Source organism: Solea senegalensis, linkage group LG9 (genome assembly GCF_019176455.1).
Source record: "Solea senegalensis isolate Sse05_10M linkage group LG9, IFAPA_SoseM_1, whole genome shotgun sequence".
Taxonomy (NCBI): Eukaryota; Metazoa; Chordata; class Actinopteri; order Pleuronectiformes; family Soleidae; genus Solea; species Solea senegalensis.
In genome coordinates this window covers 8,084,639-8,098,176 of record NC_058029.1, presented here as the reverse complement: position 1 = coordinate 8,098,176, position 13,538 = coordinate 8,084,639, and the positions used below count along the sequence as shown (strand labels likewise).

At 42.3% G+C, this 13,538-nt stretch overlaps 1 protein-coding gene across 2 annotated transcripts in view; it reads right to left on the bottom strand.

The window, feature by feature from the left end:
- cep192 (centrosomal protein 192) overlaps window positions 1–13,186 on the bottom strand; it is a 28,482-nt gene extending 15,296 nt beyond the window's left edge. For both annotated transcript variants that reach the window (XM_044034178.1, XM_044034179.1), the window contains exons 1-29: window positions 12,922–13,186; window positions 11,408–11,651; window positions 10,753–10,860; window positions 10,240–10,397; window positions 10,065–10,126; window positions 9,720–9,846; window positions 9,513–9,625; window positions 9,094–9,213; window positions 8,842–8,991; window positions 8,562–8,712; window positions 8,175–8,392; window positions 7,737–7,859; window positions 6,483–6,638; window positions 6,056–6,314; window positions 5,812–5,961; window positions 5,636–5,700; window positions 5,292–5,516; window positions 4,886–5,027; window positions 4,698–4,786; window positions 4,331–4,612; window positions 3,258–3,999; window positions 3,023–3,140; window positions 2,728–2,884; window positions 1,967–2,654; window positions 1,685–1,828; window positions 1,233–1,381; window positions 862–1,092; window positions 626–751; window positions 12–152 (exon numbers count right to left, since the gene is read on the bottom strand). In XM_044034178.1, coding sequence (XP_043890113.1) covers window positions 12–152; window positions 626–751; window positions 862–1,092; window positions 1,233–1,381; window positions 1,685–1,828; window positions 1,967–2,654; window positions 2,728–2,884; window positions 3,023–3,140; window positions 3,258–3,999; window positions 4,331–4,612; window positions 4,698–4,786; window positions 4,886–5,027; window positions 5,292–5,516; window positions 5,636–5,700; window positions 5,812–5,961; window positions 6,056–6,314; window positions 6,483–6,638; window positions 7,737–7,859; window positions 8,175–8,392; window positions 8,562–8,712; window positions 8,842–8,991; window positions 9,094–9,213; window positions 9,513–9,625; window positions 9,720–9,846; window positions 10,065–10,126; window positions 10,240–10,397; window positions 10,753–10,860; window positions 11,408–11,580 — 5,367 coding nt within the window. In that variant the 5' untranslated portion in view covers window positions 11,581–11,651; window positions 12,922–13,186. The remainder of the gene's footprint in view (window positions 1–11; window positions 153–625; window positions 752–861; window positions 1,093–1,232; window positions 1,382–1,684; window positions 1,829–1,966; window positions 2,655–2,727; window positions 2,885–3,022; window positions 3,141–3,257; window positions 4,000–4,330; window positions 4,613–4,697; window positions 4,787–4,885; window positions 5,028–5,291; window positions 5,517–5,635; window positions 5,701–5,811; window positions 5,962–6,055; window positions 6,315–6,482; window positions 6,639–7,736; window positions 7,860–8,174; window positions 8,393–8,561; window positions 8,713–8,841; window positions 8,992–9,093; window positions 9,214–9,512; window positions 9,626–9,719; window positions 9,847–10,064; window positions 10,127–10,239; window positions 10,398–10,752; window positions 10,861–11,407; window positions 11,652–12,921) is intronic.
- Window positions 13,187–13,538: the final 352 nt, after the last annotated feature.

Here is a 13,538-nt window from a genome sequence, read left to right as displayed (position 1 = left end):
TAGCAGCTGACCTCTCCATAGCTGGCAGGCATCACATGACTCATCACTGAGGGGGAAGACACTGGGGTCATGTGTCCTCCCTGCTGTGCTGTTTCATGTGTCATGGTACCAGGGTGCTTGGAAAAGCTGAAACATCGCCACGCTGTAGCCTTCTGGGGGAGTTAAATTTCAGAATGTCAACCTCTGGTACAGTTATATTCATGCCGTGCAGCAAAGCAAAAATGAAAAAAAAAATACTTTGGTTTCCAAAACCATTATAGATGTTGACTATGCCTCTACTATATCACATTAAATTACTTTTAAATGGTGCTTTTAAAGATGTCATTATGCTGCTCTAATTTCCATTACATGAAAGCATTTAGATAACATTTAGATTTAGATGTTCTGTTGTCAGCTTAGATGTGGTTTGAACCCAGGATACATTTAAGTTGACTTGAAAAGTCACAGGCCGTTTTAACCCTAAACTAAACCCAAGCTGATAATGCACCTGTGTTCTAGCCTTAACACGGTAGGATTCATTCAGCCACCACTGGAGGTCACTGCGTTACTGTTGTGAATAAGTACGTGTACATTGCTGATGCTATAGTGGTCAAAGACTATGTAGAAGACAAATACTCTGACTCACTGCACTGATGACCAGGCGGATGGGAACTGTGGCATGAGTCTTGTTGAGCAGTTTGAGAGGAAGAGATTTGACGCTGCCACCAGAAAGGTCTCCAAAATCCAAAAAGCCAGTTTTGCTTGCCTCCACCTAAGAATCAAAAAGTACTAATGAAGCAGTTTTACAGATTCACTGTTAAAAACATTTAGTTTTATTCGTGGGTTGCTGAAGTTAGTTTTCAGTTAAAAGTGTTATCTCACCTCGATTGTAGGATTCTCTGCTATGGCAACCAACACCACCCTTTTAGCAAAGATAGAAGCCCTGGCAGCCACCTCAGTCTGAGCAGACGCAGGCCACGAGTAAACACTGAGGACACACTGGTAAACACCAGGCTGTGGTGGTATGAACAACACCTTCTGCTCCTCTGTACCCTTTGGCCCAATGATCGTCTTGTTCTTTACCATCAGCCACTGATAAGGCAAGCTATCCACCTGTGAAATATGATATTGAAGACAAGAACATTCACAAGAAAATTCAGTTCTGAGTCTTGGGGGTAAGACTTTTAGTTTTGTCTATGTGCATTGACACGGCATAGAACTAGTCATCACTTTCACCCATGGTCTCCTCTCACCTTCTCTCCATCAATAGCCAGGCTAGTGACGGTGATTGACACTTGCTGCCATCTCTCAGAGGGGTTGAAGAGGCTGAGGGAGGTCTGTGAAGCGATGCCTACACAACAGGCATGAGGGAAGCTCAGCTCCCCTGGTACAACCACTTGGCCTGGGGAGGACAATGGGATAAGTGATAGCTGAAAGTGTTGCTATTCCTCCATGCAGAGGCCGAGGTTAAGACATGTAGTTTTTTTTGTGACTGAAGATAATGAGATGCAAAGACTTGAGATTCAAAGCTCTTTCTGCTGTGTACATGAAAATAATTGTCTTTTTTAACAGGCTGCTGCTGCTGCTGCTGCTTGGAAATATGATTAGTTAAGGTATAAACAATATCTCAAACTGTGCCTTCCAATATCAATAACAGGAACAATATTTTGAAACCTTCTAATTAATAAGCTAATAATACTGCTACCTCTCAGATCATCTAGTCCACCTGTCACCAGTGGCTCTGTATCAAAGTGACTGTAGGGTTTTGCCATTCGTGCAATGTCCTGTTGGTTCTGATGGGCTCTGGAGAGCTGATGAGAGCCAACAGCTGCAGAAATGCCCAGAGGCCCTGATAAAATGAAAGAGGCAGCAGAATCAATTTAACAAGTATTCCATTTGTTAAATCAGCATTTTGTTTGACATACAAATGGTTTTCTAATATGGTTAAAAACCTTTATAAATTGCCAAGAGGAAAAATAAGACATGCCTGTAGAGGGCACACTGTAGAGACCATTGCCTGCTGCTCCTACAGGATAAGCACTGGGATGTAATGGAACTTCAGATCCCAAATACTGCCGAGGCAGCTGGGAGTTGTAGAGAGGGCGTCCAGTAAGGAGGGACTGCATGTCTCCTTGGTGAGGAAGGTCAGTGAGGCCAGCACACTGAGGCTTAAAGCTGGGGATGGGCACATAGTGAAATCCCTCAGAGTAGGATGGAGGAATGCCAAGGCCACTGGCATATGCAGAAGACGGGGCAGAGCTGACAACTCCCCATTGCTGGGAGCTCTCTGGAGCAGTGATGTTTCTAGTTTGTTGAATGTTCAGATTGCTACAATAGCCCGAGTCCACTTTAGTGAGCTGCCTTACATTAGATTCAGAGAAATGTTTGTGGGCCCTGCAACCAGCTGCAAGATCACCAGTTCTGTCCCCAGGGCAGTGGTAGTTACATTCACTCTGACTGCGAGTACAGCTCAGAACAGAACCACTGCGGGGGGGATCTGGGCTTTTACACTGTGATGCTGGTAGCGGGTCCAGACTTTTAGAGTGCTGTGGTTGCACCTGGTCCAGGCTTTTAGGCAGGGATGGAATATCAAGGTTAGACTGTTCATCTGGTTCCACAGGTGGAGTTGGACTAAATCTGATGATGGTGGTGCTCAGTGCCATGCTACAGTTGTTCTGTGGAGCAGAAAACAATCAAACTAAAAGTTTTGATCATGCAGAAGAAAGCATTCACTGTACTGTACGGTACCTTTTGTCTCTCAGGTGTAGGTATGACAGTGCCATCATTCATCGAGATGTACGTGAGCCTGCTGAGACTCGGGCTGGAGCAGGTAGACTGAGAAGAGAGGTCAAGACCTGGACGTTTGTCTGCTAAACCTCCACTGGACGAAGACGGTGACACCATACTAGCACAACCAGACGACACAAAGGCAAATGAATAAATATTGGCTCAAAGTTCCAATGTCCTGCACCTTCAACAATTGCAATTTTATAGCAATTATTAGTATGTTATACAACGTGTAAAACAACATTTGATACAATACCCATTAGCACTGGGAATGGAGGTCTGACTTGGAGAGGAGTGGGTGAGTGGAGAGGTGGACGGTCTGAAGTTATACTGCGTGTCCTCCACACAAGGCTCTGGAAAAGCCTTTGGGAGTTCTAAGAAACAAAATAATGTCATCATGATACTGTCTCATATACCACTTAATCATATAATGTCTGCAGGAGCTGATATCTAATTGTCTGAACTACTGGGTAGAGTAGGTATTTACTTACCAGATGCAGTGTCTTGTGGATGTTGGATGTTTTGGTAAGAGAAGCCAACTTGTTTCTCCACAGAACTACATGGTATTGGAGTAGCTGCCATATTACTGGGTGGTGATTTCTTCTCTGGAGAAATACTGTGTCTGTCCTGCTGCTGACTTGCTCTTTTCACCCTCTGAGTCGGGGGAGAATGACCTTTAAGGCAAGGCAAGCTGGACTGTCCTTTCTTTCTACCTGGGGAGGTTTTGGGCCGGCAAGGTGCGGCTGCAGAGAGGTTTTGATCCCCTGGCCTTATTCCAGTTTCTGTAGGAGTCCTGCCTGTGGAAGTACGAGTCTTGGTGGCAGAAGTGGTATTAACAAAAGCTACCAGTTTGTCTGCGGGGGGTTCGAGTGTGGAAGACTGCCCTGATCCCACAGATCTACTGCAAGAGCTGGTAGATGTTCGAGGACAAGGAATTGAGCTTCTTTTTGATTCAACCTTGTTTCCTGGTGACGGTTCATTTGAATGGGACACAGCAGGAGGCATTTTTTGAGTCTCACTCTCCATCGACATGCTTTTCTGGTCCTCTGAGTAGCCTGACTGAGGTTCTTTCCGACTGAGGTAGTCAGCCCATCTAGTCAGGTCGAAGGTAGTGTGTGCCAAAGAGGCGTCACTGGTGGTGGACACATCAGCCATTTTCAAGTACTTCTCTATGTCAAAGGCACTATGCTCTCCAACATGGGTGCTTTGCTCCAACAAGGCACTCTGTTCTGGCTGAGAGGGGATATGTGTAGATACACAGCATTGTTTTACCTTTTCAATATTTTAAGAAATAAAAAATACATTTTCAACTTTTATACATTTATCAAATGATTCCTGCTTCATACTTAGAGATAATCATTTGTAAATTACTTGAGTCTGCACAAGGAGTAAATTGCCTTTGTCAAGTACAAGAGTAATATCTTAAAATGTTTTTCAATTAAGGCCATTAAAAAGATGAATATATTTCTAATGATGGAGTGCACATATTTAAGTTCTAGATTAAACTGTGATTTGATTTGTGTAAAAGTAATGTGAAAATGAAAGGAAAAAAACAGAGCCTTACGAGATTAGGAGAAAGAGGTTCTTGTGTACTGCTGACAGCAGCTCCAGCAGACTCAGCAGACATCTGCTTCCTTGCCTTACTTCTCTTGGAGAGCTCCATGATCATGGCAGCCAGCTGTGACGGGTCAGTGCTGATAGACGCATCAGCAATGGCTGAAGCAATAGTGCTGATACTCAGCATCAGCTGACTGCTATTACTGTCAGGGGTGACATAGGTTTTGTTGCCCATGCTTGACCCAGGGCAAGAAACCTCATGACGGTCAGGTGATATAAGAGCAGGGTCCTAAAAATGCGAAGAAAGTGAAAACAAAATGAAGTTGTGTGTGATCCATGGGAGATTTGCAAATATTAGCACATCAGCAACAAACCTGTACTTTCCGATCACTGGATTGTGAATTAATATCACGTTTGGGTGATGTTCTTCCATGTGGTGCCTCAAGAGTTTTGTCCAGGTCCTCTGCGAATAAAATGAAAAAAAGAATCACAACACAAATTCAAAAGGCGCTGCTATATAAACAATGATGATTCTTCAACATCGGTAGTACTGTGGACAAACCTGGGTTAAGGGTTTGGTCTGTTTCACTAAGCTCCATGGTATCATTGTGAGGAGATTTGTCTGTAGTGGAGAACTCTGTGGGGTGAATCAGGGCAAATGGTTCCCTCTTCTCTGGAGAGGTGATGATGTAACCAAAGGATGGCTAGAAAACAAACAAACTTTTAATACACTTAACACAAAGAGAGAGAGTCCCTTCAAATAAATGATCACCACCCCCAAAACACTATACACAATAAACATAACAAGACACCCCTCAATATCAGAAAATGATTTCAGAGGAGGAAAAGTTGCATATGAAACAAATGTCTCAATTCATTTTCTCCTAATCCTACCTATTGCATATTAAATAACCCAGACACTGGGATTACATTTGTTAAAATCCAAAAAAAAAAAACAGTTCACTGACCCGTTTAATTCCATCCACCTCACTCATGCTGCCCAAACAGCCCAAGGCTTCAGAGCGCTGTCCAAAAAACTGCCCGAAAGAGAGTCGCAGGTAACTCTGGTCCCCCTGGTTAAAGTCAGAGGAGACCTGGGATGCCCTCATGAGGATGTGACTGTTGGTGGGCGCCTTCCAAGAGGAGTCACTCTGAAAGGTAGTGTTGCTATTGGCCGGTTCAATCTTCTCCTCCTATGTGAATAAAAAACAAAAGACTATGTTTCACACTTCTACAATAAACTTTGATCATTATTTAATTTTTTTTTAATAAATTATTTATACAAGCCAATTAGATACTAGGTATTAAATACCTGTATGAACTGGTGCTCTTTTTCAAACACCTCTTGATCCTGAACTATCTTTTCCAAAGCATCATCTGTGAAGGAGGAAAAGGGGCCAAAATCTTCAATTCAGTAAATGCATTTAGCACAAACAAAAACACCACAAGAAAACTATCTCCACATATTACTGTGAACTTAGTACATACCTGCACTGACAAAGTCCTCATTTTGAAACTGGCCAGCATTCGTTGATTTCTTCTCATCAACCTCTTTCTCAAAGGTGGAGTAATATGCCAGGTCTGTCACCCACTGCCCCTCTTCATTCTGGTACACCACATTATGAGTGGCATTGGTACCTAAAGAGACAAACAATGTGATAACATTATTAACCAGTATCAAGTAATAACTTGACTGAGATATTACTGAGTGTCAAAGAAAAAGACAGCCTGCCTTGTTGAAACTCCTGTTCCAGACTGTCTGGGCAGTGGTTCCACTCGTCTAAATCTTCTTGTTCCTGGTGGAAGCTCTGGGAAAAATACTTGGCTTCTAAAGAGGTGGACATGAGATTTGCATCATCCTCACTGCACGAGGCCTCAGCAGCGGTAACATCACCGCAAGGCCCTCCCCTTATGCCTAAGGAGGACCTGGCCCCATCAGGTACATCTACTCCATCATCCTCATCCATGTCACTGCATTCTGGGAGTTGCACCTTAGAGGAGGTTGGTCGACAAAAACTTAGAAAGAGCTGCAAACAGATACTAATCCCTTAGTCTTACCTCTAACAATAAATTAACACTTTAATTTCAAGACTTCTGACTGGACAGTAATCTTAAGTACATATAACAACATATTATCCATGGCTATCATACTGCAGTACCTGGGAGAGGTGAAAGCTTCCCTGGGTGCCTTGAAGATGCGAGACGGATGCGTTTGCAAAGTCCTGGGGTCTTCTGAGTCCAGTTCCACTCCTGAGGTACAATGAATCCAGCAGTCGGTCAGCAGAGGGCCCAGGCTCTGTGCTTTCCATGGCATCCTGGGATCCAACGGAAGTGATTTTCACATCGATCACAATATTATGAAAACATGAGGTGCATTTTTTTTTCCCTCTGAATTTATTTAAATAAATAATTTATTTAAACAATTTATTTGAATTAGAAAAGCAATCACATACCACAATATAAAATGCTTATGTATGCCGTGTAAAGGAATAACAGATCTAACCATCACCCTCGACAACTCTGTGGTAACTCCTTCTCACACCGCAAGGAACCTGGGTGTGACACTTGACGACCATCTCTCCCTCACTGCCAACATTGCTGCAACAGCTAGATCTTGCAGATACATGTTGCACAACATCCGAAGGATTCGGCCTCTTCTAACCCAGAAGGCGGCACAGGTTCTGGTCCAGGCTCTTGTCATCTCACGCTTGGATTACTGCAACTCCCTCCTGGCTGGTCTTCCTGCATGCGCCATACGACCTCTGCAACTCATCCAGAATGCGGCAGCTCGACTGGTCTTCAATTTACCAAAATTCTCCCACACTACACCCCTCCTCCGCTCCCTTCACTGGCTTCCGGTAGCTGCTCGCATCCGCTTCAAGACTCTAGTGCTTGCATTCCAAGCTACAAATGGATCCGGTCCAGCCTACATCCAGGACATGATCAATACCTACACCCCAGCCCGCCCACTCCGCTCTGCATCGACAAACCGGCTTGCTGCCCCTCACTGAGAGGATCACAGAGGCACTCGCAGAACTCGAGACTGTTCACTGTCCTCGCTCCCAAATGGTGGAACGATCTCCCCATCGACATCCGGACAGCTGAAAGCCTCCACATCTTCCGACACCGACTAAAAACACATTTCTTCCGACTCTACCTCGACTAAGACGACAAAAAAACAAAACAAAAACCAAAACTTGCTTACATCGCACTTATGACTAGCACTTTATAGTTTGTTCTACTTGAAGCTCTTACTTACTTCTAGCTCTTATATGTACCCAAATGTTTAAATGCACTTTTGTAAGTCGCTTTGGATAAAAGCGTCTGCTAAATGACATGTAATGTAATGTAATGAATAAAAATGCTCACTATCTGACCAGTTACGGTACATTTTGTAATACATGTGTTCTCACCAGTGCTTCCTGTCGGTCCAGCACCATGCTCCAGTTCACAGGAGAGAGCCTCTGAGTTCCCTGTGATGCCCCCTGAGAAGAGCTGGCCTCCCCTGTTCCCACAGGACCTACGCGGTCACCCATCTGTGTGACAACAAAACCCTTTAGGAGTAGAAGTGGAAAAACTGCAGAATACGACCGTGTGCTATTCAAATCAAATGGACAAGAGTAAACAAAGGTGTGTGGATTGTTGAAGTCATGTATTACATGCACAAAATCAATCTCTAAAATGAAGTAAATAGAATGAATAAAAAATACATACATGTTCAGCAGTGCTAAATGTCATGTTTAAAAAAAAATATATATATAATTTACAAGGCAAGTTGTGACCATTGTAACAACAAATAAATGTTTTTTTATTAGTTAGACTTTTAAGGCCAAATTGAGGGCAATTCTCACCTCAGTGTGTCTGGAAAGGCTGTTCCTTCCTTGTACAACCAGATTATTTAGATCATCATCATCATCTTCACCAGCAGCACTGCTACCCACAATGCCAAGCCCACGGAGGACATCATAAGCGGTCTGGACGTTAGTCGATGGAAGAGGAATGGTCGAAGCACCCCCATAGTTTCCATTTTCCTCACTGCCACTGCTTCCATCCCCACCTCCTCCATCCCCTAGAATCACACAAAAAACAAAAGAAAGATTTGGAGATAATTTACTCAACTGGACATCCAAAGGCTGCAAGGAAATGTTGACTGACGTCATTTAAAGTTGCTACACATCGATAAAGAAACTGCTACCTACAGGTCAACATTTATAATGTATAACTCAAACATAACCCACCTGTAACAGGAGGGTTGATGACTTGTCCCTCAGCAGATCGTCTGTGTTCGATCCCAGACACGAATGGACCACTACGGCCACTGAAAGACTCATCATCAGAACTGCCTCCCTCTAAGCCTGGCCTGAAGCTGGGACGATTACTCTCTCCAACCTGTACCAACATGTAGACATGCATGGACACAACCACATAAATTGCTTGAAGAAAAAAAATACAGCACAGTGCATTTTAGAGATACTAGAGGCAGGCAAAACTATTCATTCCACCACTATTATCTCTGACCAATTGTCTGGAGGTGCTTGGGAGAAGCCGCGTCCTGGTAGAATTGCTCCTTCTGGCAGACTCAAGCTCATCCTCAGTGTCCTCATCACTGGCAGGACAGGAGTCCATACCTGTAGCAGCCAGACGCACATCAGGCATCCTGAAGTCCTCCTGAAATGCGAATACAGGATATATACTTGGCTTTGAAGGGTTTAAAGAGTAATGACTGAATCATAATTGTTAAAAAACTGATTTCAGAGCAAGTGTACTCACCTGATCATAGTTATCAGGGAACTGATTCCTGTACTGTTCTGGCTCTGCAGAATGTATGTTTGATAAGTCGTCATCATCATCATCATCATCAGCAGCAGCAGCAGCAGCAGCAGGCAGGCCCTGTGAATTCGAAATAAAGAGAATGACGGTTGAAAATGCACATTCAATTTAAATATTCTCTTACAGTGAGAAACCAAATGTTCATGATTTCTCCTGCAGATACAGACTAAGTAGGACTGTTAACACCTGACATTCAAGAACTCAAACCCTCCAGAAAGCAGGATGTGCACTTGTCTGCACAGCAGCATTTGGTTGAACAGGAGTAAAAATATACAGAGCATATTGAGAAATAATAAAGTACACGAGTACAGGTTATGATATGACCATTGCTTTATCTGATATGAGAGCAAGTGTCTTACAGTTGAAGGGATCTCCTGGCCTTCCACTCTGCCTCTCTGCATGACAGGTGGAACCAGCTTATTGAAGTACATCTCCAGCTCATCGGGCAAATTGTTCAGGTCAGTGTCATCATCTGAGAACCAAAAACATAATCGCAATATAAAAGGCATGTCAGCAAATCTTTTTTTATTTCTGCAAGACTAAAAGCAGAGACAGCTGAGTCATACCTGTCAGGTCACTGTTCAAAGACATGAGCTTCTCATTAGCCAGGAAGCTTGAGTTACTGCCACTGAAATGGTCACTGTCCATTCCCTCACTCTGCACACCATCCTCTCCAACTGCAGCTGGTACCGCCTGAGTGCAGACAGAAAAAATAAGATTTGTAAATTCTATATCATATTTAAAAACAGAAACTTTTAAAAACTTTGCAAATCTTGTTAATGCAAAAATTATGAAGGTGCTGGAATTAAGAAAAATATAGAGTTTCCATGTTGGCTAACAAGGCTTGGTTTTAGAAAATTATACAGATGGTTGGACAAAAGTGCAAAGGTTAATGTAAACACGATCAGTACCTTAGCATTGGTTCTGTCTTTATGACCAAAATGGGGAAGTGTCAGAAGTCCTGTTGAAAGATCTGTGAGAAAAAGGTCCATTAGAATTACCTAAGACATGCCTACAATTCATATAAGTGGTGTTCTGGTTAGGAAATAGAATTAGTCAATACTGGACAGAAACAGGAGAATTTACCAGTTTCGAGTTCTGTGGGCCAGCAGTGGACTGAGCCCACCTGTTTGTGAGGTAAACTCATCTTGGTGCCTTGATTTTGAGGAACACTCTCATCCAGACTAATCTTCACCAGCATGTCTGAAATACGATGAGCTGCAAGGAAGTCATCTGCTTTTTCCCTGTAATGAAGATGACATGTAGTATAAAAGACACACATAATTAATAACAGTGAAGAAAATGGCAAAAATGGGTTTCAATGGGGAAGCCTTACATACAAAGTGAATATTGGAACTATACTATCCATAAAAGACAGACATTAACTCTTACACTTACAACATAGCCATATATTTTGAGTATGACTGACTGTTTGAAACACTTGAAAATAATTAAACCTACATATCACACATTGCTTACAAAAAGTTTGGATGGCTACTTGACAAAGTTCTGCATAAATTTAAAAGGCTCATTTTAAATCACAAAAAAAAAATCACAACACAGTTAACATTGCAAAGCACAAAGCTGCTCAACACTCACATGTCATCTTTAAAGCTGAGGGCAAATTTAGGCTGTTCTCCGACACATGACTGTGAGCTGGATCGCTTCAAATCTTTGTCATCTAGATATGACTCATCAGGATCTTCTCTATAAAAAGCAACAGCACACAGAACTGCTTTTAACGTAATAAACAGCTCAACATCATGGAAAGTGCTAAATAAGTTAATAAAATAGTAGGGCAGCAACAATTAATTGATTATCCAAAACACAACTAGACTTTTTCTCCAATTGCAACCAACTGTGGTTATACCAAGGTGGTTATTTTGGATGACCAAAACATAGATGAATGAGAATCTACACAGAGATAAATCAATTATTAAAATATTAAAATAGAATCAACTATTTGATAATCAATTTTATCAGGTCAAGCATTTTTATATAATTACAAATAAATAGCTCTCTCAGTGTTTGGCTTCTTAAAAAGAGAATATTTTCTTTGCTCCTTATAATTCATTTTGTTTGTCAATAAAATAACACATTTGACCTGAACAACCTCTGCCCAATTGGCAAAAACAAATATCAAAACACTAACATTGGAATATTTTCTGGATCCAATTCCGCACTACTCAAATATGCCATGTCACAACAAATGAGTCACATCTGTCCAAAAAAAATAATCCAGCAAAGCACCCACCTTATATCAAATCTGGGTCTGACTTTGGCCACTGTAGATGCGGCCACTGGTTGACCTGGGCCTGAGCCCAGTGTCACATTCCCCAATGTGGCACGGCCACTGAAGCTGTCCATAGACTCACAGAGGAAACTGGGGAGGACTTCATCTTCCAACTTGAAAAAACTCTCTGCCATGATTTCAAATGGAGAAGATGGATGGCCAGGTGTGGCTCAATTTCAGCTCAGGTGAAGCCCATCTGTAACGTCTAAGAAAGGTAACAAGGAAACAGGCATCTTTTACTTTGAGAACTAAAAAAATGTGTTTCACCTCACAACACAGCCCAGGACTTTGCTTTGTGTTTGTTTGGTGCAAACACACACAATATTAGGTGCAGAGAAAGAGGCACTACGCTCAGGGTTCTGGACTGAGATACTCTGACACTAAGGTAATGACAGACATCATCCCCATGCCTGGCCAGTGGACTGTATTGGTGTCATCTCCAGCTGGATTGGACACAGGACTGTTTTGTTGCTGATGAGAGATGCGTCTCTTTGAGATGCATGTGAAGCTTTGCACCCCTGTTTAAACGTAAACAGGCATAGCCTTCGGCCTACACTTATGCTGTCCAGAAACATTGCAGATGAGACATACTGTTTTAGTGGAAAATTATTAATTAAGTCACGAGGAAAGATGTGGCTCTCTGTTGTGGCACATTAAAAAAATAAATCACAAGGACTGCATGTTGGTGAGTTGGAAAGTTTTTTCAAATCACTCACGTGAAATATTAATGTTCATCCCCATTCATGATTATCATGATAACAGAAATTCACCACAATCAACTTATTGTAAGTGACTTTGATCACGATGAGTGATAATGTCCTCTATTGACCCATCACTAGAAGTAAGAAGAGTTTTTCTGATTTTCCACCAGAGGAACCTGTACCACAGTTTGAGAACCATGGCGATAGCGGACAAATGAACGAATGATAACTCCCATTATACCAAATAGACTTAAAACACACACAAATACACACACACACTGCATGACCAGAATCACGCGAATTATTACTCATAAATCCTGAGAGATGCTGCATAACTACACAGATTATCATGCCAGTATCAGAGCCTCCATCGCTGCACTGGACAACAAGTATACAGTGTTCCATTCACAAGTCACGTGTGCACATTTGCAATACATCCAGAGCAGTTCAGGGGGCAATTACGATAGTTGTTTAAGGCATTTAGATGAATATAAAGGTAGTTTACCACTTGAATTGTAGAGTCTGACCTTTACTACGAAACAACCTGCATACCGTTAAGTTAGCTGACTTGAAATGCTAGCTAACCTACTTGCTAAAAACAAATGGGTTTGTCAAACTCGCCAGTACAATCCCTGCACCCTACTGGTTCATAAGTTTGTAGTTAAGTGTTGACAGAGAAGTAACATACAACACGGTTATGTTAGTTATTGAACGAATACAGTCGATAGAACCACTCAAGACTTGTCCATTTCAGCAAGAAACATCAAATCTTACCATAAACGTTAGCATTAGTTGGACTTCAATTCACATTCAATACTCCAGAGGCGGGCCGAGACACGGCGTTTTTCTCTCTGTTCCCACCAAACTCGGGGCTCCGTCTTTACAAACGAGAAACAACGCGGAGCGTTGTCATACTGTTGAGCTGCAAAAGTAACTTCCAGTGATTGAGGTGTGTTTCTTTCTTTCGGCAAAGTTTTAAAGGCGGTTATGAAAAAGAAACCGTGCAACAGATCGTACAAGGACCAAACAGCGCCCGGAAACCACAGGAAGCCCGCGAGGGCAAGACTTAACCCGTGTACAAGTGCTCTGATTGGACATGAGACAAGAGAAGGGCGGGGACGTGGGGCGTCATTGGATGGTGCCTGTGTCCATCAACTTAGTTCGATTATTTGACACTTCGCACACTGGAAAACGGCTATTGATAATCATGAATCAATCATTGTCCGTGTCCACATGAATGAAAGAATTGTTTTCAAACTTTAGCCATAATCTGATCAGGGTAATAGTATACGAAAAAGAAAAGGCCCACTATAAAGTTGTGTGTACATAAATAATATCCTATACATTGTTAACACCATGCCCATGTATATATTATTGTAAAATATAGTTTT